Source organism: Lepidochelys kempii, chromosome 3 (assembly GCF_965140265.1).
Source record: "Lepidochelys kempii isolate rLepKem1 chromosome 3, rLepKem1.hap2, whole genome shotgun sequence".
Classification (NCBI taxonomy): Eukaryota; Metazoa; Chordata; order Testudines; family Cheloniidae; genus Lepidochelys; species Lepidochelys kempii.
In genome coordinates this window covers 134,120,545-134,146,982 of record NC_133258.1, presented here as the reverse complement: position 1 = coordinate 134,146,982, position 26,438 = coordinate 134,120,545, and the positions used below count along the sequence as shown (strand labels likewise).

The 26,438-nt window shown below is 41.8% G+C and overlaps 1 protein-coding gene across 4 annotated transcripts in view; it reads left to right on the top strand.

The window, feature by feature from the left end:
- Positions 1-26,438, top strand: part of ARID4B (AT-rich interaction domain 4B) — a 139,914-nt gene that overhangs the window by 69,554 nt on the left and 43,922 nt on the right. For all 4 annotated transcript variants that reach the window (XM_073338149.1, XM_073338148.1, XM_073338147.1 and 1 more), the window contains exons 9-16: positions 6,114-6,193; positions 7,702-7,775; positions 8,690-8,835; positions 14,971-15,043; positions 16,719-16,813; positions 18,228-18,325; positions 22,412-22,679; positions 24,148-24,320. In XM_073338149.1, coding sequence (XP_073194250.1) covers positions 6,114-6,193; positions 7,702-7,775; positions 8,690-8,835; positions 14,971-15,043; positions 16,719-16,813; positions 18,228-18,325; positions 22,412-22,679; positions 24,148-24,320 — 1,007 coding nt within the window. The remainder of the gene's footprint in view (positions 1-6,113; positions 6,194-7,701; positions 7,776-8,689; positions 8,836-14,970; positions 15,044-16,718; positions 16,814-18,227; positions 18,326-22,411; positions 22,680-24,147; positions 24,321-26,438) is intronic.

The window sequence follows — 26,438 nt, the reverse complement described above, 5'->3', positions numbered from 1 at the left end:
TTCAAGCTATAACCCTCCTTGAGCAAACAACATCATTCTCTTTCAGTAGATCATACTGTTTTAACCAAACCTAATATGGCTAGAAGTAAGATCCCTTTTGTATTTATACAACTCTCTTCAGTATAGAGAACGTAAATGTTGTAATACAAAAGTGAAATTGAAGTCTCTTTCATTATCCAAACTGAGTAAATACCAAAGCAAATGAAGAGTATAAATAGTGAAAAGCAAATTAGATTTTAAAATTTTTTTCATAATGTAAGGTGTTAATGCAAACAGTGGATCTACTTTAATATAATTTTACAATTTGTTGTTACTGTCTCTTGAAAAAACAAGATGCGAGACTTGTTCTGCTGCTCACCCTTCCACTCATTCTTCTCCAGTTTAAACTCTTCTGTTTCATACATCATTTTCTACCTAATCATGTGCCAATACAGAGTATACTGTTGGTGCTCAACAAATGATTAATAAACTCACTGCTGCCTTTTTGCTGCTATTTTGCTGTAGTTTACTTATTCTCACAATCTTGCAGTTAAAACTTAAAAATGTGTAATCTGTACAAATTACAGAAACATACCCTGTCTCAAATTAACCAGAGGGCATTTTTAAAATATAGTTTAAAAATAAAGTTAGTCCCCATTGTGGCTGTGCGGACTAATTCTTCCCAAGTACTATGAAGTATGTACTTTTTTCGGTGCCTTATCAGGAACCACCCTCAAGTTAACTTTGTAATCGGTTATGCGGCTCCATAAATATACACAGCACATTGTGTATAGTGTAAAGTTAGTGCCAAAAAGATAAAATGCCTGCCTCCAAGGGTTTATTTTCTCAGTTTGTGAGCCAAGGATTTAGTGCCTCCTTAAATTTAATCTTCTAAATAACGTTATTTTGTTGTAGAGAAACTTTGGCTTAATTTTATTGTACATTATAGTTAATAATGACTATATATTGGTATGAATAACAGAGACATATACTTAAAATGCTGAATAATACACTTCACAGCATGTGTTTTTTTCACTCTGTTATACTGTATTTGGTATCATAGTACATATTCTCTGGACCGCAAAAAAGATGGAATAGCTTTGATGCTTCTGAAATGCTATGCTTAGTCAAGATACTGGGCAAACCTTGACAGGTTTCAGAGTAGCAGCCGTGTTAGTCTGTATTCGCAAAAAGAAATGGAGTACTTGTGGCACCTTAGAGACTAACCAATTTATTTGAGCATAAGCTTTCGTGAGCTACAGCTCACTTCATCGGATGCATGCGATGAAGTGAGCTGTAGCTCACGAAAGCTTATGCTCAGATAAATTGGTTAGTCTCTAAGGTGCCACAAGTACTCCTTTTCTTTTTGGGCAAACCCTAATTCTCAGAATATTCCTCTGTGGTAGGGAGAGGTTCATAGGCTTGTTTGAACCTACACAGTGAGTCAGTAAGAGAGCCAAGGTTAGAAGTGAGGACTCTGGCTCACAGTCCTGTGTTTAAGTGCACTAGACCAGAGGCAGTCAATAACTGGACCATGGGCCAAATCTGGACCACCAGGCACTTTTGAACGGACCCCAAAATCTTTTTATTTGCTTACTATCATTGTTATTTTTTATTATTGTCTCTGGCATCTGGACCTTGCCTGTACGTTGACCAAGAAATTTGGACCTTGCGAAAAATAACTGACTACCCCTGCATTAGACCATATTGCCTTTAATTTAAAGACCTAATTTTGATGAGGAGTATACTAGAGGCTGCTCTTATATAGTCTTGATCTAACCTACCTGAATGTTGTTAGAGAGGGTGTTCTGTAGGGCTCCATCTTGTCATCCCTCTGGTTTAATGTGTACATGAGACCTTTGGAAAAGTTAGTGAGGTGGCTTGGGTTGCATTATTTTCAGTCTGCTGATTCCCTGCAGCTTTATAATTCCATCTCCAGTGACTCATCTGGAGCTATTGGTTTGCATTACTTATTATCTGGAGATTAGAGCACAGAGGAGGGCTAGTTGGCTGAGATTTGATCCAGAAAAGACTGAAGTGGTGTTGGTTGAGGTAAGTCACCTGAAGTGATAGTGTGTGAGTGCTGTTTCTTCTCCTTTGAGGATGTGCATTTGCCTTTGATTGACCAGGTGTACAATTTTGGGGTCCTGGATGCTATTAGAAGATCAGGTAACAGCTACAGCCAAGATGGCCTTTTTCAATTTGCAGATGGTTGGGAGGTTGCATCTGTTTCTTGGGCCTAGCAACAGGGATCCATACCTTTGTCGCCTTGAAATAAGACTGCTGTAATGTTCTCTGCATGGGGCTACTACTTAATCTATTCAGAAACTGCAGCTGGTGCAGAATTTGATGTGCTGCTTATTTCCCCTTGTTTTTTCCTATCCCCCCCTCCCCCCCAGATGTTCTGGTTTAACTTGGATTTAAACTTGGAGAGTGGTCAGTTTGGATGAGCTATTATCAGCAGGAGAGTGAGTTTGTGTGTGTATGGGAGTTGGGGGATGTGTGAGAAAACCTGGATTTATGCTGGAAATGGCCCATCTTGATTATCATGCACATTGTAGGGAGAGTGGTCACTTTGGATGAGCTATTACCAGCAGGATAGTGAGTTTGTGTGTGTGGTTTTTGGGAGGGGGGTGAGGGAGTGAGAGAACCTGGATTTGTGCAGGAAATGGCCCAACTTGATTATCATGCACATTGTGTAAAGAGTTGTCACTTTGGATGGGCTATCACCAGCAGGAGAGTGAATTTGTGTGGGGGGGTGGAGGGTGAGAAAACCTGGATTTGTGCTGGAAATGGCCCAACCTGATGATCACTTTAGATAAGCTATTACCAGCAGGACAGTGGGGTGGGAGGAGGTATTGTTTCATATTCTCTGTGTGTATATAAAGTCTGCTGCAGTTTCCACGGTATGCATCCGATGAAGTGAGCTGTAGCTCACGAAAGCTCATGCTCAAATAAATTGGTTAGTCTCTAAGGTGCCACAAGTACTCCTTTTCTTTTTGCGAATACAGACTAACACGGCTGTTACTCTGAAACCTGTTATTAAACAGTATTTCTCTTTGTGAGCACATGGAACCTATGCTCTACAAAATGCACCAGCTATCTCTTGATTTCCAAATTGATTGTAGATGTTCATTTGACCTATAATGTCCTACATTGCATAAGATATACCTATCTAAGAAATTGTCTCTATCCCAGTGATACCCTGGGACAAGTGCAGTCAGTAGAGTCGCCTGCACTGAAGCTCCATTACTGTAAGAGGTGGGGGTGGCTGGCAGGGCACTCTACTTTAGGTCCCAGATGTTTGGAACCCCTTTCTCCTCAGGTCCATAACATCCAGAGTTGCCAGCCTTCATGGCATTCGCCAAGGCCCTCCCCTTGCATATAGAATCATAGAATATCAGAGTTGGAAGGGACCTCAGGAGGTCATCTAGTCCAACCCCCTGCTCAAAGCAGGACCAGTCCCCAGTGTTTGCCCCAGATCCCTAAATGGCCCCCTCAAGGATTGAACTCACAACCCTGGGTTTAGCAGGCCAATGCTCAAACCACTGAGCTATCCCTCCCCCTCAAAGTTGGGTAAGGCTGGTTGAGGTGCTGTAGGACTTGGGGGGTTGATTAATTTGCATTATATTTATGCTGTTGCTGGGTTTATTTTTAAACATTGTTTTGTGGGTGCCAGTGCCTTTGCTTGGCACATATTTTATAGTTTATTTTTAAAAAATTCAGTCTGCATAATAAAAATTCTTCTTCGAGTGCTTGTTCATGTCCGTTCCAATCAGGTGTGCACATGCCACATGCACGGTCGTCAGAAACTTTTCCCTTAGCAGCTCCCGTTGGGTCGGCTAAGGAACCCCCTGGAGCGGCGCCTTCTTTAACTCTTGGGATGATATGTCCAAGTACAAAGAGACGCTCCCTGAAGAGTCAAGAGTGGAGTTCTCAGCTCTGGTTGAGGAGGGGAAGGCATTGGCCCTTCAGCCTCCCTTGATGCGGCTGACTCGGAGGCATGAACCATCTCCTAAGGGATGGTCATGAGGAGAACCTCCTGACTCCAGGCTTCAGGTCTTCCCCCAGAGGTCCAACAGACCCTGCAGGACCTTCCCTTTGAGGGTGCAGGGCTGTTTGCAGACCAGACAGACTCGAGGTTCCATAGCCTCAAAGATTCAAGGGCAACAATGAAGTCTCTGGGGATACATACACCTGCTACCCAGAGAAAACCTTTCAAGCCTCAACCACAGCAACAGAAGAGGCAATATCAACCCCACCCAAGGCAGGATCCTCACCACCATAGGGGCAAGAACAATAGGCGTAGGCCTCCTAACCAATCGTCACGCCAGGGCCAGGGTCCGACTAAGCCACAGTCAGGATCCAAACAAGGGTTTTGATGGGGCGCCTGAGGACAGCGTGCCAGACTCCATACTGGATCCTTTCCCCTGCTTTCTGAACCATCTATCCCACTTCTACCATGCATTGTCCCTTATAACATCGGACAGTTGGGTCCTTCGCATGGTAGAGGTGGGATATTCTCTCCAATTCTGCTCCTCCCCTCTCTCCCACCCCTGTTCCCTGTCTATCTTCAGGGACCCTTCTCATGATCAACTCCTTGTCCAGGAGGTGCATCGCTCCTCGCCTTAGGGGAAGTGGAGGAGGTTCCTCAGGAACTAAGGGGCAAGAGGTTCTACTCCCATTACTTGCTAATCCCAAAAGCTAAGGGGGGGACTGAGACCCATCTTAGACCTGCGAGGACACAACCAGTTTATGGTAAAGTTGAAGTTCCACATGGTCTCTCTGAGTTCGATCATTCCCTCCATGGATCCGGGGGACTGGTATGCTGCCCTCGACATGAAAGTTGCATACTTCCACATAGCCATTTGTCTGGCCCACAGACATTTCTTTGTTGAGGTTTGTGGTCGATCACAAGCGCTACCAGTTTACGGTGCTCCCATTCGGTTTATCAATGGTCCTCCGGGTGTTCACCAAGTGCATGTTGGTGGTCACGACCTTTCTCCAAGAGGCAGGTACAGGTGTATCCCTATCTTGACGACTGGCTGCTTCGGGGGTGTTCCAGGGAGGAGGTGGAATCCCAAGTCTGGTTAGTCACAAATACCTTCCAGAGACTGGGTCTCCTCCTCAACATGGACAAGTTGACGTTGTCACTGACCCAAAGAATAGAATTCATTGAGGCGGTGCTAGACATGGTTGGTTCAGGTGAGAGCGGTATTGCCGGGGTCCAGATTCCAAGCACTAACAGGAATCATTCAGACTCTCAAGCGGTACCCCACCACGACTGCAAGGGTATTCCTGAGTCTCCTCAGACACATGGCAGCATGCATCTATGTGGTCAGACATGCCAGACTGAGACTCAAGCCACTCCAGGCTTGGCTCGCTTCAGTTTATCACCCAGGCTGACATAGTTTGGATTCGGTAGTAACAGTGCCAGGACGAGTCCTTGACACCCTATGCTGGTGGCTGGACCCTCGCATGGTGTACAAGGGAGTCCCATTCAGCGCTCCTCAGGCATCCATGACCTTAGTAACGGACGCATCAGACCTTGGTTGGGGGGCCCACCTAGGAGATCTACAGACTCAGGGCAGGTGGTCACAGTCCGAGATCCCGCTCCACATCAATATAAAGGAGCTCAGAGCGGTGAGACTAGCCTGCCAGACCTTCAAGGACAGACTTCAAGTGCACAATACCACCGCCATGTTTTACATAAACAAACAGGGCAGAGCCCGCTCCTCCCCTCTCTGTCAGGAAGCTGAAGGTGCCACTCCAGGAGCTGCTAAGGGGAAAATTTCCAACAACTGTGCACGCAGCGCATGCACACATGATTGGAATGGATGTGAACAACATAACTCAAAGAACAACAGTTACAAGAAGGTGAGTAACCATTTTTTCCTCACTAAGGGCCCCTAACACTTTTACAGAGGAGCAGATTTCCTCTCCTAAACATTTGCAAGATTGGCCCTTAAAGGTGAAATCCTGAGAGTTGCTCAGCACCCTCAACTCCCATTGAAGTCAGTTGGAGGTAAGGGTGGTAAGCGGCTTGCTTGGTTAGGCTTTAAATAATTCCTCAAAGTGTTATAAATGCAGCATATCTTTTTTTTAATGTTTACCTCTTTCTTATCTTTTTGTAGGTGGTTTGTCCAGATTGTAGTGATGATATTGCAGTGAAAAAGGACAATGTTCTAGTTCGTTCTTTCAAGGATGGTAAATTGTGAGTAGAAACATAGAAGCTACCAATTAAATATGTGCACCATCTAAAGTGTGTGACACCTGCTGTTAAGCAAATGCTTTCCTGAATGTGTTAATGAATGGATGCTCATGATTAAGGCTACGATTTAGTCATGGGTATTTTTAGTAAAAGTCTTGGACAGGTCATGGGCAATTATCAAAAATTCATGTCTCATGACCTGTCCATGACTTGTACTGTAAATACCCCTGACTAAACCTGGGGGAGAGGGGGTGGGCAATGGCACTAACTGCTGGGGGCCACTTCCAGAGCAGCTGCTGCTCTGGCTGCCATGGGCACCGCTGCTCGGGAGGTTCCTAGGACCAGCTGCCCGGGGCCGCCCGAGCAGCAGCCAGTACGGCTGGCTGCGAGGCCATCTGAGCAGCTGGCTGCAGAGCCGCTCCAGCAGCGGATGGTGTGGCTGTCCCCGGGGTCACCTGAACAGCTGACCCTGAAGCCATCTGTTTGGGCAGCCCTGGGGTCAGCCACACCGGCCGCTGCAGAAATCACGGCAGTCACGGAAAGTCATGGAATCCGTGACTTCTGCGACTTCCATGACAGACATGGAGCCCTACTCATGGTGCACCCAAATTTTTAAGGCAGTTGGATTTTTTCAGCTCCATTTTTTTAATACTGTACAAAACTATAATAGTGAAAAGGGTATATTTTAATTAACTGTCAGCAATATTTAACTCGCTGAAGAAGATATTGTCTTATTGAAATAAAATTGCATGATAAATCGTGATTTATTGATTTATTGTCCAGATACATTTCATATGCTCTTTCTACACATTTAATAGCTCTGTGTATTGTTTGATATTATCCCTTTATAACAGGGCTTGTCAAACTATTTTTCTTCTCTGGGCCCTCCCTTTGAAAATATTTCAGGCAGTGATGACCTTACCCCCCCACCCGCCACCTTGTTTCTGGACATAGCTTTCATGGCATCAGTGCACATCCCTACAGAGCTAAGTAACCATACCATGCCACCTTTACTTCTGCGCTGCTGCTGGCAGTGGCTGTGCCTTCAGAGCTGGGCAGCCACAGCTCTCCAGCTGCCCACATCTGAAGACAGTGCTCCCGCCAGCAGTAGTGCAGAAGTTAGGATGGCAATACCATACTATTCCACGCTTACTTCTGCACTGCTGCAGAGTGATGGCACTGTCTCCAGCGGTAGGCGCCCCAGCCAGCAGCCGCCGCTGTCTGACCACCCAGTTCTGAAGGCAAGGAAACAGGATGAGCCAGGAAAAATCACGGACATTTGTTTGTATTTCAAAAACCTACGCGGACAGAGATCGGAGGACCAAAAAAAAAGGTCAGGTCCGGGAAAATCTGATGTATGGTAATCCTTGATCTCACGACCTTAGCCTTGCGACCCCCCCTTTGGGTCAGGATCCCCAGTTTGATAAATGCTGGCTTTTAAAAATATGTGATTTTTAAGAAGTATACTTTAAATAATTGTTGCCTTGTCAACACTCTTTTAAATTCTTTAGTGCTTCTGTACCAAGAAAAGATGTTCAAGAAATTAGTGAAACTTCACCAAAGCCTGATGCTTTGTTAAAACAAGGTAAGAATAGCCTTTAAATACAAAAAGAGCATTTTTTTCTTGATTAATTACAACTAGCTAGTGGTATATATTGCACCAAATATGTAAGAAAGCATGCTTTTGCATTCTGTAAAATTACAGAAATATGGCTTCCCTATGACGTTGTCTACAGACTTATAGAAATTTTTCATTTCTAAAAGTCATCAAGCACAATCTTTAAAAGCATAAAAACTGTAATGCATTGATTATATATGCTGGAACAACAAACAAAAGGAGTAGTAATGTAGTGGAAACCAACTTCATGGATTTTGTCTGAAATCCGGCCTCCCTGTGTTGCACCTTCATAAAGTTGTTTGCACCATGGTGCACTCATCAGGATAGCCTTGAAAGGGTTGCCTCCACACATTCTGCATGCTGAAGAGGTGGGCTCTTCGGCAAGCTACATTGTGTGCTCAACTAATCTTTGCAAAATAAATGCTTATATTGTTGTTACTTCAGTCCTCTTTATTTCCCATTCCTACCCTTTTATTTATCCACAAGTTGCATCTTTTCATTAATTTGGACCCTAAATTCTTTAGGACAGGGATGCCTCTTAATTATGTGTTTGTACATGGCCTAACAGAGGGGGTTGGTGCCTTTAGGCATCACTTCAGCATAAATAGTAACAACTGTAAATAGCTTGGAGTGCCTGATGTAGAGACTACTGGGTATGCATGGCTGAGCACCTCTGCATAAGGATGCAGATAAGGAGTGGCTGCGGAACAACACTGCTAAAGTCCTATGATTTGGATTCTCACTCTTCCCTTGCCTTCCCCTAATCTTTCTTTTCTTTTCTTTTCTTTTCTTTTCTTTTCTTTTCTTTTCTTTTCTTTTCTTTTCTTTTTGGAGCAAATGGATCCTTCTTCTAATGCTAATAAATGCTGGTCTTCTTGCAGCCTTTGACCAAGCCCTTGAATTCCGTAAAAGCAGAACTGTTCCCAGTAACTGGAAGACTGAGTTGAAAGAGGAGAGCTCCAGCAGTGAAGCTGAAGAAGAGGAAGAAGATGAAAAAGAAAAGGAGGATAATAGCAGTGAAGAAGAGGCAAGTATAACATTGCAAACTGTCTGTTTTCATCAGCTGTATATTGGCACTCTGCTTAGAACTCAAGAGCACAGATTTTCTTGCTCCTTGTATCTTTAATACACATGTCTTTCTTAGATGAAATTCTTATTTGTAAAACCTCTCTGTGGAAACCAAATTAATAACCATGAATGGACTCAGGAAGCTACCTCTTCACACATGCAGTCAAAGGACTGAATCAGTAGGAGCTAAAGATAGCTGAAAGACCAAATCCAAAGATTGAGCTTAGGATCAGATATAGCCCTTACTGCACCTGAAGCAGTAATATGTAAGGGCCAAGAGCTATGTTGTTGGGATAGGGCAGGGTGGGGCAAGGGGTGAGATGGGAGTGAGAGACATGTGCTGCCAAGTGCATCTTACAGTTACTCGAAAAAAGAACAGAACATGCCCCTGACTAATACATGTTCATGACTACAGCATGCTTACAAGCTAATTGTAGAGACTGAATGTCTCCTAGCTGTGGTTAAAAATACATATTTATTGTACCTATATTTATTGCAACAAAAATGGGTAGGGAATAGCTTTCATATGTGGAGCGATTAATAAGACTGGGACTTTTCAGCTTGGAAAAGAGACGACTAAGGAGGGGGATATGATGGAGGTCTATAAAATTATGACTGATGTGGAGAAAGTAAATAAGTAAGTGTTAATTACTCCTTCTCATAACACAAGACCTAGGGTTCACCAAATGAAATTAATAGGCAGCAGGTTTAAAACAAACAAAAGGATGTATTTTTTCACACAACGCACAGACAACCTGTGGAACTCCTTGCCAGAGGATGTTGTGGAGGCCAAGACTATAACAGGGCTCAAAAAGAACTAGATAAGTTCATGGAGGAGAGGTCCATCAATGGCTATTAGCCAGGATGGGTAGGGATGGTATTCCTAGCCTCTGTTTGTCAGAAGCTGGGAATGGGCGACAGGATGGATCACTTGATGATTACCTGTTCTGTTCATTCCCTCTGGGGCACCTCGCATTGGCCACTTCCGGAAGACAGGATCCTGGGCTAGATGGACCTTTGGTCTGATCCAGTATGGCTGGTCTTATGTTCTTACCTGACACTGCAAAGGAAATGTAATATTTAAGGTAGTTGAAAATTGTCTTTAAACACATATCTGTTTTTATCTTAATGATTAGTTTTCAGTTGCCCTCCACCCCACGCCTTTGGAGGCAGCTGTTCTAAAGGAGGTTTTAAACGCTAAGGAAATTCACATTCCACCACCATTTGCATAGGGGTTCTGCTGGGGAAGCAGCGTATACAGGCCAGTATGGGAGTCTCACTGGCAGAAACTCCTTGGGAGATAAACTGAACAGCATGTCTCCTAGTTGGCCGGGCTGGCACATCCCTAGCACTGCTGGGCTAGGCCTTCTTGCTCCAGGCCTCCTTGTGGAGAGGAAGTTGCAGGTAGCTTGTACCATTTCTCAACCTTCAGGTGGACTTTCTGCTATCAGCCCTGGCTTCCGCTAGTTTGTGGTGGTGAAACATGAGGGATGAATTTGTCCTAATACTTTTTTAATCTTTCAAATAATTACAAAAAATGTCTAAGTTGTTGTATCTCTCCTCTTTCCTCTCCTATGCTAGAATTGGTTCACTAGACGTTATCTCTCTCTGCCTACCCTGACAAAAAGAAGCAGAAGAACTTTCAGGCAAGGCGCCAGCCCACCCACTCCTCTTCTACCTCTGTCTCCTTTGTTTTGGAAGTATGGAGTGCAGTCCTGTGCCTATCTTCTAATTAGCTGTTCTTTCCCCCGCCCTCAGTCTCCAGTCCAGAAATAAAGAAGACGAGAAAAGATGAAAGTCAGAGGAAAGAACTCTGCTTCACAGCTGGCTCTGAGGCTGTGTGTGTGGAGGGGGTTTGATTCTGTTATTTCCTCTGTACTTTCTCCTGGTGCTCAGATTCTGGCTCTGTCCAGAGGACCCCTCCTTTAGCCAGGGAGTGGGGGCTGTTTCTCTTGACTAAGTTATTCATCCCTGCAATGCTGACTGCAATGCAGCAGCCTAGTGCTCCCAACCCTTTGGAGCATTAGACACAAGGTTGAACTGTCTGGGTCCTAAACGACTACTGTACTCTGTGTCTCAACCCATCTTCCCTGGTTGGGGCTTTTCAGGAGGCTGCAGGTGTGTGAGGTTGGAATTCTGCCACCTCTCCAGACTCACTTACTCCTCATATGGTGCCCTTCTATGGTCCTTTCAGGGTTTGCCAACTGCAACAATATCTTTCTCTGTCTTTTATTCTCACCTACTTATGCTCACTTCTCCTGGAAGGTCCACTTGGGAGGCCATGAGTGAGGAGAATCTGAGCTCTTAAGTACTACTGTTTTTAAGGGTTTGGCCTTTAGAGCCTTTGCCTTTGGGAGGTAGCTACAGCTCCTTCTGCCAGCCTTGTCTTCGCTTGTGTAGCATGAGTTGCTGTTCCTTCCCCATGCAAGCTCCCTAAATGCCTTGGTGAACAAGCCTGGCTCTGGACACCTTCAAATCTAATGGGATTTGCTATGGTAGTTCTGAAATTGCTTCTCTAGTGTCTCTGGCATCTACTGGGCTGGAGGTTTGCAAAGTAACGGCTAGAGTTTCACTTTCTTTTTTTGAGTGGGAGCAATATGATCCTGCCCTGTTTTTCTCCTGTCTCCTCTTTCCATTTCAGTTGTTATGCTCTGTGGGTTCCCTGCATGGCCTTTCTCCTCCAACAAAATATGTGAGAGAGCACTCTTGGAACTAGACAATCTTTCCCCTCCAGATTGCTCTAGCTCATCCTGGGCCATGAAGAATTTCATTGGTTCCCTTATTACTACTTACATGGCCTCTCTAACTGTGCCGTTCAAGGCATGGGTAGGAACAGTTTTTTCATTTCCATCATCTTCATTTCACACTTAGATACCATGGTGATAGGTGCCATAGAAATCTGAGAGATTAGATTTTTTTTTTTAAAGCTGCTTTCCGTCCTGTGTCCCCCTCCAAATGGGCCTCTGCCTCCCAGTCTCTTCTCCTTTACTAGTATGATGGGAATAGGAGGACTAAATCTAGCTTCAGCCAAATATGGAGGTGTGGACCAGGATCCACTTTGAGTTATAATAAAATATTTATAGTATGAGTGTTAGCAGGGAGCTGCTTGCTTCCTCAAGTTAGAAACGAGCTACTTTGCTAACTCCTTTAACCTTCATAATGCTGACAGGTACACTGGTATTCCCAGAGTGAACACCGATGAGATTATCTAATGTAGCAATAGGCTGAGATAGCAGAATATTGAAGGTTATAGGTCTGCATCTAACAATCTCCCAAGATGCCTTGGCATCAAAGTACAGTCAGTCTGGTTCTTCATGAGATTCTCAGAATAGCAGGGATCATTAACTCGCCTTGCTACAGTGTCTCACTTCAGTCCCCCTGTGAAATCCATTGAGTCTGCACACTCTGAGAATGTACAAACGCTCTTCTGTAGATCTTGGCATATCAAATCTTAATTCTGTCCCATTAGCACATTGTTCTAGAATCTAGTGGGGAATTTAATTACAACAAGGGATATCTACTTGCAGTTTTGGTACTTGGTGTTACAAGTATCTGCTTTGTGCTTCAAAAATAGTATCTTAGGGTGTGTCTACACTGCAGCTAGACACCCGCAGCTGGGCCGTGCTAACTGACTGGAGCTCATGGGGCTCGGACTAAGGAGCTGTTTAATTGCGGTGTAGATGTTTGGTCACAGGCTGGAGCTCTAAGACCCCACGAAGTGGGAAGATCCCAGAACTCAGACAGAAGCCCAAACTTAAATGTCTGCAGTTTAACACTGCAGTTAAACAGCCGTTTAGCCCAAGCCCCGTAAGCCTGAGTCAGCTGGCAGTGTCAAATTGCAATGTAAGATACCATAGGGTCCACAACGGATGGTAGCAGTATCTGCAGCACTCTGCTCAGTATCTACAGCACCTCTGCTTTTTGGCTCTCTTAGTGCTTGAAGGAAATTGTATACATGATACTTCTTGAAACCCTAGTTAAATTTCCTGGGAACATCTGGTCAGTGCTTTCCTCCCTGACCTCTTACGGTTCTATGTCGTCACTCTCTTGTGACAAGCATTTTCTTGGTTGTGAGCCACTTGCCAAATCTAACTTTTTTTCCTTCTCTTCTGACCCAGAGTACTTCAGGGAAGGAAATCTCCTGAATTTCCACAATATATGAGACTTTTGGTCTAAATAGAATACAGTCCTACTTCTCATTTTGCAAAATATCCCTGGCTGTTATTTTGTTTCTTCTTTTCACATGCGAGAGAAGGTATTTATTTCAGTCAGACCCAGCACAACCTCCCTTATTTCACCTTGATGTCAAGAAAGATCTTTAGCTATGTCAGGTTCCAGAGTAGCAGCCCTGTTAGTCTGTATCTGCAATAAGAAAAGGAGGACCTGTGGCACCTTAGAGACTAACAAATTTATTTGAGCATAAGCTTTTGTGAGCTACAGATCACTTCAGCGGATGCATCCGATGAAGTGAGCAGTAGCTCATGAAAGCTTATGCTCAAATAAATTTGTTAGTCTCTAAGGTGCCACAGGTCCTCCTTTTCTTTTAGCTATGTCAGTGATCACATTAGTAGTTTGGTATGGGAATTTCTTTTCCCTCACTTTATACTAAAGATTAAGAATCTTTAGCTGCTGTCAGCAACTTGGGCTGACCCTTCACCCATACGATCTGCTAAATTACTATATGGCCCTCTTTTATGCAAGTTTTTGTTATTAATTAATGTTAAATGGAGAATATGCCAACACATCAGAAGTATGTTTTCCTCTTGACTTCCACTGTGTATCCAATTAGTGTATTTGTTATAGGATGAGGGAGAGGACACGTACAACAAGAGAAAACTTCTTACTGGTAATTCTGTTAATTGTAGCCTTTGTCAGTCCTACTTTCATCCCTCCACCTGTTGAGGCTATTAAGTGAGGAGTTATCTTTTTTATCTATATCATATTCTTAGTAATTGTATTCAAATTTTGTAAGTTTCTCAGCTGAGCTCCGGTGCGTCTACACAAATCTTGATGAATAATACTTTTGTCTCCTTGCTTCTGGATTGGTGAAGTCATAATGCTTAGGGTAAGAAGTAGAATGGGAAAGATGAAGCTGATATGGTGACAAAGTAATTTTTCTTTATTTACAGAAATGATATATCAGTTATACTCACAGAAAGTCTGCTATGGGTCAGAATTAAAAGGAATACAAAGAATTGAAACTAACTCTTAGTCTGCGTGCCTCTTTGAAATATCTTAAACTTAGTGATTAAAATTCATAGAAGTTCTGATTACACTAGAAGTAAGATGATACTCATATGGGAAATATTAATTAATATCCGTTGAGGCACATGGTACTTCTGGGGATTTCCTAACTAGCTTGGGAGGAGCTGTTGGACTGAGCCACAGTGTCTTGCCATTGATCTCTGCTGATAGTTATTCTATGTAGGGGTTTATTACTGTAATAAATTTAATAGCCACAAACATTTTTGATGTACCTATTCTGCATTTGTTCGTTTCTAATTAATTCTGTGTATACTATGTACTCTGCATGCACATTGCCAGAGGAGTAATGTCATTGACCTCAGCGTGTTACTAGTGGCTTGTGGAACCACTGAAGAAAAAAGTGCAGGGACAATTTTACCTTCCACTTCATCTTTAAAAGTGACTTAATCCATCCAGGCATTAAAGAATAACCACATCTAATTATAGGACAAATGAATCTCAAAATTGTGTGTAGTCTTTTGAGGAGCAATACTCGTGTCTACCAGACTCTGTTTTCTGCCTAATTCAACACAGTTGAGAGCTTGTGTTGATTTATAAGAATTCTTATGACATTTTGATGATGATCTATTGAAAATCCATGAAGATCAAACCATATGTTTTATAGTTTTTATTAGCTGGAAATAGCCTTTCCTGCTTCCAGATGGCTTAACAATCAGAGACCATATGCCCTCTGTATAGCATGCTGTCAGTGTCATTAAATTCTACAGTAAATCAAACTTTGTAATGTAAACTTCATTTGCAACAATAGTTTTCCATATTAAAGTCTGCTAGTTAGAAGTGCTTAACAAGACAAGTGATAAATTTTCTTTTCTTGTATTACTTATATTAGGAAGAAATAGAGCCTTTTCCAGAGGAAAGGGAGAATTTTCTACAACAGTTATACAAATTTATGGAAGACAGAGGTGGGTGTTTTATCTTCAGTTATGCAATGTATATTGAAGCTTTGAGCTATGACCCACTATTGCTTTGCAATTCATTTTTGGGAATGAGTGTGGCCATATCCATCTTTTCTTCCTGTGATCTGGGAGATTGTAGTCTGTCACTTGACCCTCTTTGTCTTCTCAGCATTCACGAATGCTAAAATGCAGACATATCCCTGCTTTGCAAAATAAGTGGATATGCTCCATATACCCCTGTATATCACACACTATATTCCTGTGTTGTAGATAGCTGTGCATTTAATGCCTAGTTTTGTTCTTAATTCTATTACTGCATACATTCCATTTCATAATTTTAATAAGATGCCTCAATAAATGCATTTTAGAATGACAAATATCATTTGAATGGTTTAATTCATTCTGGTTTTAGCTTGTGCCTTGTAATACCACCTGAATGTTTGTGTTACTGATAAGGGAAACTGAAATGCCTTTAAAAACATATCCCTTTAATATGTCAAATCCTTAACAGATATATAGGTAGAGATTACAAATAAATATGCTTTCAGAAAGCAAATAGTTTCTCTCTTAATTGTGTGGTAAGACTTGTGTTCGGAGGCCTCTGTTTCACCTACACACACACACATATGAATTGTAATATCTTTAGTGGATTGAGATAAAAGTGAGCTTTTAAATAAAGCTGTAGAGTTTGATTATGATATTTATTATCTTATTGTTAAGAGCCTATCAAATTCACGGCCATGAAAAACGCTTCACGGACTGTTAAATCTGGTCCTCCCTGTGAAATCTGGTCTTTTGTGTGCTTTTACCCTATACTATACAGATTTCACGGGGGGAGACCAGTGTTTCTCAAATTGGGGGTCCTGCCCCAAAAGGGAGTTTCATGCGGGGTCACAAGGTTATTTTAGGGGGGTTACGGTGTAGCCACCCTTACTTCTGCACTGACTTCAGAGCTGGGCTGCCAGAGAGCAGTGGCTGCAGGCCGGGAGCCTAGCTCTGAAGGCAGAGCCGCCACCAGCAGCAGCGCAGAAGTAAGGATGGGCGTGATATGGTATTGCCACTCTTACTTCTGCGCTGCTGCTTTCAAAGCTGGGCAGCCGGACAGTGGTGGCTGCTGACTGAGAGCCCAGCTCTGAGGGCAGCAGCGCAAAAGTAAGAGTGGCAATACCATACCACGCCATCCTTACTTCTGCGCTGCTGCTGGTGGCGGCTCTGCCTTCAGAGCTGGACTCCCAGCTTGCAGCTGCTGCTTTCTAGCTGCCCACCGCTGAAGGCAAAGCCGCTGTCAGCAGCAGCGCAGAAGTAAGGGTAGCAGTACCGCAACACCCCCGCCCCCCACAGTAACCTTGCAACCCCTCCACAACTCCTTTTTGGGTCAGGACCCCTACAATTACAACACCGTGAAATTTCAGATTTAAATAGCTGAAATCATGAAATTTGTGATTTTTAAAATCCTATGACCGTGAAATTGACCAAAATGGGCCGTGAATTTGGTAGGGCCATACTTATTGTATAAATAGAAAAATAAATAAATACTGTACTACGGACATGATATGGTCAGAGTCAAAGAGCTTGCAGTAATATATTTAGTAACGTGAAATAGTATAGGTATAAATTTCTGGTCTTGTGCTCAGTAAAAAGACACACTTCAAAATATTTTAATAATTGTATTCTTCCACAGGGACTCCTATTAATAAACGACCTGTACTTGGATACAGAAATTTGAATCTCTTTAAATTATTCAGACTTGTACACAAGCTTGGAGGATTTGATAATGTAAGTATTAAAGTTAAGATGGAAAGTATTTTAGGTGCATAAAGTCTGAGGAAAAAATATGATAGATTAGATTTAAGTCATAGTAAATAAGACTCCTATACAAAAACTCTAGGTGAACAGTAAATCCTACAACATAATACACCCAGCAGCATTATTAAAAAAACAAACATTCAAACAAATTATATAATCTAATTTCTTTGTGATACATGCGGTAGATCTAATTATTGCTGTATAATAATGTAGTCAGTCAGAATACTTCCTTTTTCTCTGAGGATTCAATGAATACCGGTCTGAGAGAGCCTTTGTTTTAGACACTGAGCAAATAGTAGACTTCTAAATCACTGCACAAGACCTCAAATGCAAGCAATCTGAGTTAAGGGTTCTATGGCATCCTTAACTCCTCCCCATTGTGGATCATATATAGAAGACTGTGCTGCCTGGAATTAGCTGAACTGAACTTGAAGCAGCAATTGGATCACTTACTTGGAATTCCTGGGGAAGTAGGCACTATTCCTACTTTTGACATCTTCTTATAAATTAACTTACAAATTGGTCATGTATATTTATGCAGTAAAATGCAGTGTCATCTTCTGATGCTAAGAAAAGGTCACATACTTAGAGGACAAGATGTGTTACAGTGCCTTTTGAGGACTGTTGGAACTGAGCATACTAAACAGGTTACAAAACTTGAGCATATTAAGAGTGTAAAAAGGCAGTGGAAGAGCTGATAGAGGCAGTTTCTGGGGAACCTGGGTATAGCACCATTCAGGACTTTAAAAATTGCCACAAACAGTTTGAACTGCCTTCTTTATTCTAAATTAAAACTCTGGATTGGGTAAATAAGGTTACTATCAAAGTAAGTTTTTGCTATAACCCACTTGGCTGACTCCTGCAGTTTAAGACTGTGGCTTACTGAAATGCAAAATGACAGAAGTTCTAAACTGATTATAGTAATTCTAGGTTTCAGAGTAGCAGCCATGTTAGTCTGTATTCTCAAAAAGAAAAGGAGTACTTGTGGCACCTTAGAGACTAATCAATTTATTTGAGCATAAGCTTTCGTGAGCTACAGCTCACTTCATCGGATGCATGAAGTGGAAAATACAGTGAGGAGATTAAATCTCCCCACTGTATTTTCCACTTCATGCATCCGATGAAGTGAGCTGTAGCTCACGAAAGCTTATGCTCAAATAAATTGGTTAGTCTTTAAGGTGCCACAGGTACTCCTTTTCTTTTTATAATAATTCTGTGCAGCAGAACAGTGATTTTTTTTGTTGACTAGATTCTTTTGTGGATCTGAAGACATTTTTTTAAAATTGTTAGCATTCATCTATTATTGCAAAGATAATAGACTTAAGTCAGTCTTGTGTTTTGTACTAGATTAATGTGCACAATTGTATTTTGCTGTGTGTAACAGATTGAAAGTGGAGCAGTGTGGAAGCAGGTGTATCAGGATCTTGGAATACCTGTGTTGAACTCAGCTGCAGGATATAATGTTAAATGTGCTTACAAAAAGTAAGTGATACAGCACGTGTAAAACGAATGAAATATGAATGGTGATACCATTGTGGGGTGTTTATGTATAGATTCCAGTGGAAACACCTCTTTTATGAAAAATAGTTACTGTAAATTGTGTATTATTAATTATTTTGGAATTTTAAGACTCAGAAATATAGGACGGGCAGGGACCTTGATAGGACATCTAGTCCAATCCCCTGCACTGAGTCGGGACTACGGCCTTGTTTACACTACAAAGTTATGCACTTTTAATTAAAGCATTTTAATTAAAACCACAGTTGCATGTCCACACTAGCTCTTTGTGTTGGCAGAGCGCATCCACACTAACAGCTCTTGCACTGACAGAGAGAGCAGTGCACTGTGGGTATTTATCCCACTATGCAACTGGCTGCAGGGTGCTTTGGGAAGGGTTTGCAATGCCTCATGGGGCCGGTACAGTGTCACAGGCTGCAGTTTCTCTATCCTATCATTCCAGGGGCATCCTGCTAGTTTGCCAGTTGCTTTTCAACTGAAGTTTGGGGTGGGAAGGAGGCAGAGGAGGTTGGTGTGTCTGGGGTTGGGGAGACAGCAGGCTGACCGACCTATCCTGAGGCAGGGGGAGGGGGACACCCCCTCCAAGTCAGCCCCCGGCTCTGCTCGGCACAGCAGTCTCTCCCAAAGCAGCCCACTCTGCCTGCCTGCCTATGGTTCTGTGATTCCCTCCAAGTTCTCCCACAGCCTCCTCAGCTGCTGGGAGCAGCATCCTGAGAAGCTCTGTGAGTTCTCTATGCTGAGGAATGTCAAAGCAGCACAGCAGTCCTGCTCCCAGCTCCCCGCAACAGCAGTCTGCCAGCTGCTGTATTCCTAGTGCAGGGCAGAACAGGAGCATTCCACCTTAATGGTTAGTTCCCAATCCCAGAGCAGAGCAGCAGGCTCAGCTGTCAGATACTTCCTGGAGCTTTGACAGGGGAGGGGGTGCATGCCTGCAGGGCAGCAGAGATTAAAACAGTGAACAGAGCCGTCACAATAGACATTGTGGGATACTGGTGGAAACCAGTTATGTCAACAAAACAAACAGCAGTATGTACGCTGATGCTTTGTCATTTTAACTTTGCCGCAAAAACCTTTGTGCCTCTCGTTGAGGTGGTTTTATTTTGTCAGCAAAATAGCAGAGTTTTACAAAAGGCAGCTTTTGCCGACAAAACTTCGTAGTGTAGACAAGGCCTAAGTTGTTGTTTACCTCATGCTACACTTAGGATTGTATCTCTTCTGTTATGTATGTTCTTCTTCTCTGTTGTGTCAAACATAAGCTACTTGTCTTTACTTTCAGGGTCCTTCACGACCTCTCCGCACCCTATCTGTCATCTCTGATTTAGCATCAAAAGGTCTACTCTTAACCTCTTATTGACCCATGATATCAGCCTCCTTTACCCACTTGTGAAATTTTTCAAACCAGCGCCTTTGTGCATTCTCCCATTCTGCCTCTCATGCTTGAGAGAAGATTCCTGTACACATCTGCAAAACTAATTCACTATTCTTCTCCCCTTAAAATTCTCCTCTGCCATTAAGCCTATGAAAAACTTGACAATAGCTGGGCCACTGGTGTTCTGAGACTGCTTCCTACCACGCTGACCAATCTGTCTCATGATTTCCTTGTACTCCCTCTTTGGTCTATTTGTATCCATCTGGTGTCTCTTGTTTTACACTTAGATTGTAAGCTCTGTGGGGCTGGGACTGTCTTTTTGTTCTGTGTGTATAGTACCTAACACAATGGAGTCCTGGTCCAGGACTGGGGCTCCTAGGCACTATGATAATACAAATAATAAAAAATAATAATATATATAAAAACTTCTCCAGTGCCAGAGGAACTTAAATCTGTGGGTTTTGGATGGGGGTTCGTTTGCCACAATATCTTAAAACATGTATATATTTTGATGCATTTTTGCTCTTTTTTAAAAAAAAGTACAGTAAAAGCTTTGTTATTCGGCATGTTGGGGGAATGGGGGGTGTTGGTTAGTCAAAAATTCCAGTTAACTGAGCATTATACTTACCAATGGAGGGAGGGAGTTTGGTTGTGGGAGGGGGTTCAGGGCTGGGGGTTGGGGCATGGGGAGGGAGGGAGTGCAGGCTCTGGGAGGGAGTTTGGGTGCAGGAGGGGGCTCGGAGCAGGGGGTTGGGGGTTTCTGGGTGCAGGATCTGGGCGTCGCTCACCTCGGGTGGCTCCCCGCAAGCGGCAACATGTCTCTGCTGCTCCTAGGCGGAGGCTCGGCTAGACGGCTCTGCATGCGGTCTGTGCCCGCAGGTGCCAACTCCGCAGCTCCCATTGGATCTCCAGTGGGAGCTGCGGAGCCAGCGTTTGGGGCAGAGACAGCGCACAGAGCCCCCTGGCTGTTCCTCTGCCTCGGAGCAGCAGGGACACGTCGCCACTTGTAGGGAGCCACCTGAGGTGAGCGCCGCCCAGATCTGGCACCCTGAAATGCCAGTTTCTAGAGCTTTCTGGTTGGCAAAGTTCTGGATAACACAGCTTTTACTGTATTGGGAAAAAACAAAACAAAAACAAAAAACAGAAGGGTAAAACATATAGGAAGGTAAATCAGAGGAGTGGAAAAACTTGCATTATTATACATTCTATACTGCTGTTGTCAAATGTTGGTCCACAAAGCCCTTGATGATGTCCACAGAATGAAGTAATGGGGAATCAGTAGTAGGGGACTGGGATGGTAGGAGGGTGGGAGGTGGTTTGTGAAATGATCTCTCGCTCTGTTATGAAGTGGTCAGTAGAATTGAAGTGTTTGGGGATAGCTATGTGGTATCATGAGAGAACCTTTCACATATGTATCTTTTTGATACTGATATTCCTAGATAAATGAGTAAAAGGTAAAAGATGGTGGATTTAACAAGTTTTGGTTTATTTTTAATATTTATTGTAATGGTAAGACCCTACTTTTGGTAGGTATTAGCCTTATGTTAGTCCAGTGCTTAAAATATTGTGGATTTTCTTTAGATGTTCTGGAGGAGCTCTGTAGTGTAAAGATAAAGATATAGAATAAAATGGTAAAAAGGTGCAAGAATGAGAAGAGGATAAAGGAGGATAAGTACAACATACAAATAAATGTATAAAAGAAAAAGCCAAGCATTTGACTTGTTTGTAATGATATTTATACGTTACTGGGGTAAGGTTTCTGGAACAAGGAATCTCAGCACAGTGAAATAATCTTTGGTAAATATTTAAGTATGGTGTTACCATTAGTATTCTCCAAGAACTTTAAGAAGTCAGTTCAAATTCCGTAGTATTAAGCTAGTCATTGCTAATGATATGATTCGTTTGAATGATCTTCTTTCTGATGCAGATATAATAGCATTTGAGAAAGGAAGATAGAGGGATATGTCCGCAGCAAAATAATAAATGCTTAATGCAGTATTGCAGTAAAAAGTCACTTTGTGTTACAGGGTGACGTACCCCAAATTCACTGAAACCAGGGAGTATTATCAGTTTTGAAGTTTGGAGTGTATTTGTTTCAAGGCAAACCACTATCACTTGTATTGCTTGTTTCTGTCAGTTTTTATAACGTGCCATCACATGTGGCCTATGTCATAACTAATAATCAGAATCAAGTAGGCTTCTTTCTAGGAGGCTCAGAAAATGCCAGTTGTAATGATAAGCATAATTTTCAAATTGGTTTGATAATTCATTCAAGCTGAGAAGCACTTATTGAGTTTCCATATTGCTGGGCTGAGCAAACTGGACACTGCCTTACCTTCGGACTTTTCCTTTCCTGAATTGGTAGAATATTTTTATTCCTGTTTGTGTTCTTAAATGTTTTCTGAATTTTTGGTATTTCCGTAATACTGGTTGATTAAGAGGTATCATTTGCATTTGTTTAAGTATAGTAAGAAGTAGAAACAAAAAAAAAAGAAAAATGGTCAAACTGATACCAGATTTTCACAAACAAATTTTATTAGACAGTTTTAATATAACCTATTTATTGTATCCTATGAAATACATGTACCTTTTTTAACAAAGGTATAAAGAGCTCACTAGGTTAATAGATATGTAAATTAATGTTAGCATGATGTCATGGAATGTAATTTTTCTTCCTTCAGATATCTTTATGGTTTTGAAGAGTACTGCACATCGGCTAATATCGAATTTCAAATGGCATTGCCAGAGAAAATGACAAATAAGCCCTGCAAAGAGTGTGAAAAAGAAAAAGAATTGAAAATGCTCGAAGAACCTGACCAGGATGTAAAAGAAATAAAAGTTGTTAAAGAAGAGCATAAGGAGGAGGAAGACGTGATCATACAACAGGAAGAAACAAAACCAGCTGAGAATGATAATGAATGTAAAGAAAATGATAAACCCACCTTTCTGGTAAAATACTTTGTTTATGTTAAGCCCAGTTGCTAAATTGAGGTAGTGTTTGTCGGGGGAGTAGGAGGTAGTGTATTAAGTAGGGCTGAAATCACCTTGGTTGAGTTAAAAAAGCAAACAAACACCTAAACAGTTCAGCACGTTGTCTTGATAATGCATAGTTCTTTCCTTATTATTAATACTGATCATATCACAGCTTGAAAATAGGGTTTGGTGGCTGACAGCAGCTGCATAGCTAAAGGAGGATAAGTACAACATACTGTGGGCCAGATCCATCTCTGAATGTATGCTGGCTGCTACAGAGGGTCTTGGAGGCAAAACGTCCATGACCTCCTACAGAACAGCTGCAACCTCACAGCTGTTGGGGAACCTTACAGTCAAATCATACCAAAATGTGTGGCCTACTTTGGCCTGAAAGGGGCTGTATCCTCTCAGCAGCTGTAATAGTAGGGTTTCTGTTTTGAACCTGGCTTTAGATTTAGGTCTCAATCCTACAATGCATTGCGTCTGCATGGACACCTTCTATTCCCATCCCCAACCCAAAATCAGTAAAGTTCCACAAGAATTCAGGGGGTCTGCCCCAGGGCAATGCATTGCAGGACTAGGACCTATGCACTTCAGAGGGATCTTCAGGCACACGTTTAAGCCTTTAGAAAGCACCATTGAGGTTGTTGGGATTCTATGTAGACGTAAAGATTTGTCTGAGTGAAGTCATTTGTAAGTCAGGGCCTTAAGATACTCACACACCACCCCACCAAAGACACCTGAAAAGGGTGGCAGGAGCACTACTTGATATCTGTTTTTAAGACCCACTGCATTTAGTGTAAAATCTTTAAAAGGAAACCATCAAAGAGAAGCTTTCAGTTTAAAAATTGCATTTCATAAAAACACTAGGACCTAAGATTATTAAGATGACTACATGTAAAATATTTTTATTTTTCATTTGAATGCTGTTAATTTTTTTTAGTGCTGTTCAGCTTGGAGAATGAAAATTGACTAGTTGGTTTTACTTTTAGTTTAGTTTCTAGTCAGCTTTGCTTTTGGATTCTCATGAATTTGGCACAATGAAACAATTTTGAGTCACATAGAAAAAAAATAATGTTTGTTTTTTGTTCAGAGGTTGTTTCCATTGGAATTGAAAGAAATATAATTGAAACTAGAATTTCTAAAGTGTTTTTAAAGCTTGGTTTTTTTAAAGAAATTTGGGTGCAGATTTGTTCTGGCAGCTTCACTTTAAATGTTTCTTCTATTTAAAACATTAATGGTAGATTCTGTGGCTCTGACTCAAGCAATCCTTCTGCAAAAGTTAAACCTCATTTAATAAAGCAGTATATACTGGGAATGGTAACAATCCTAAATTATTTGAATTATTTCTGCCAGTTGGTTAAGTGTGTTTTGTCTGCCTTTTTTCAAATGTTTGTCATGTTGATTTCTATTGTAGGTTAACTGCATTTTTATATTTTCTTAGGAAAACAAAAAAAACTTGCAAGAATCTGTATATACTCAGTCTGACCAGGAAAAGGAATTCAGTTCAACCAAAACAGAAGATGAAGCCAATCTGGGAGATAAAGAGGAAGAGAATATTAAAGAAATGGAAATTCTTAACACAAACATGGAGGCTGAAGAAAAAGAAAAATCAGGGTAAGAAGGGTTTTTGTAAGTTAAGGAACCTGATGTCACTGATTTTTTAATTAAAAGTATGTTTGAACTTCAACATCAAACGATATTGTGAGACCCTGATCCTGCAAAGACATAAGCATGTGCTTAACTTCATGCATCATGAATAATCCTGAAGTTTATAATAATAATAATGAAGTTAGTGGGGCTACTCACATTGTTAAAGTGAAACATTTGTATGAGTCTTTCGAGGTTCAGAGACTAAATATTTAAAACCCAGTGAGCAAGGGGAAACATACAAAGTGTAAGTAACTTAAGTCTATTTGATGAAAAAATAAGGTGGCCATCCTAGTGGCCTAGTGTTTGTTCAGCTCTGCTACCTGTATGGGATGGATTTCTGGTTCCCACCTCTTGCTCTTGGGAGTGTTTTGGAGATAGTGTTATGGGAAGGGAGTATCTTGCATCTCTCAATAGCAGTCTTTGGTTGAGTAAGGGATGATTTTGACAGGATCAGAAGTTACTCCTATCCAGTTCTCCTCAAGAGAAGGTGTTTGCAAGTGAATTAAAATGAAGTAATATTGGTGCCGGGGCCCAGCTAGTCAGTGGATGAAACAAGGAAGCAGAACATTCCTCCCTGCATGCATGGCTGTATGTGTTCTCCATAAAACAATGGATAGAAAGGTTTTCATATTTAAACGCAAAAAGCTTTGTTCCATGTATTACCTTCGTATGTCTGCCCTGAGGTCAAAATGGAATGGACAGTTCTTAATTAGGCTTAGCATAGCTAACAACTTACATCCTTGACAAGAAATGCATATACATTGTCGTGTGTCTGAGCGCTATTCAAAAGTTGGAAAATCCTAAAACCATTGTGTTTTGAACACACATCCTGCCCCTTCCTCATCTGAGGGTGAGGACAGCCCAAAAGATGATAAAACTTGTGTGGTTGTGCTGCAGGTGGGAACAAGGTGTGCAGAAATGCTCTAGAACTGTGTTTTATGGAGATTTCATTCGCTATACGGTCTGGAATATAGATGTGGCCACTGCACTGGATTTGGCCCATAGGAAATTGGAGAAACCATTGTGTAAATATTGCATCATTGACACATTTCACCATGTAGAAAGGGGATAGTAAATAATTGATTATACAAAAAATATATTATGTAGGGTAAAATAATTTGCATAGTTAAAATATAAAATTATACATTTTTAATTGGAAATCTACCCAGACAATAAGAAAAGTGCAGTGAAGAGAGTTATGCCACTTACTTCAGAACTAAATTTGGCTCAGTGTCTTTAAAATGTCACCTGGCAAGGTCTTTTAAAAGTGTGGGACATCTTTCTAATACTGATGTTAACCAAATAACAATGTAAATGAAATAATAAAGTTATAAAACTATTCTCAAATAATAATTTGTATCTGTTTAACTTGGGACCAGATTGGTTCCTCTACATGAGGAGAAGGCTTGCCTAGAGGATAAGAAGCTCCATGAGTTTCTCCTTGCACAGTTTCCACCAGACTGCTCCATTGTGGGGAAGGCAGGATTTCAGTCCCAGCTTCCAGATTTTAGGATATCTCCTGGAGGCCAGGAGTGTCTTTCTAGAGGTCCTGAACTCCACCTCCCAATGTCTCATCACTCATTCCTTTTGAAACAGGGTTTCCCTGCTGACCTCCTTCCTGTAATCCCTTCTAAACTGGGTTCAGCAACACAATGGGGCTCTGTGCAAAAGTTAATACAGAATCAGGTGATATTAACTTTTGAGCTTTTCACTTCCATTTTAATTTGTGTAGAGGGGAAGCTAAATGTGATATCTGCAGCTTACTAATTCCTCTCCAGTGCTATTCCCTGGCTACTCTTGTATCCTGACCATATTAAGTAGTCTACACAGATCTGAAGACAGGGAGACAAAGCAGCCGAGGTAGCTGACATCTCCCCACCCCTTCTCTATGGGCAAGGATTGATGTATGTGTTGGGTCTTTGTGTGCTGATTGAGAGGTGGACAATCTCTGGGCCAAAGAAGATAATGAAAAATTGGTGTCTTAGTGTTCTTATTGAGTATGTGGAGCATCACTCTTATGTTGTCTGTTTCAAAGAGAACTTTCCAGGGCTTTGGAAACTCATCCTTCTGCTTAAATTAGAA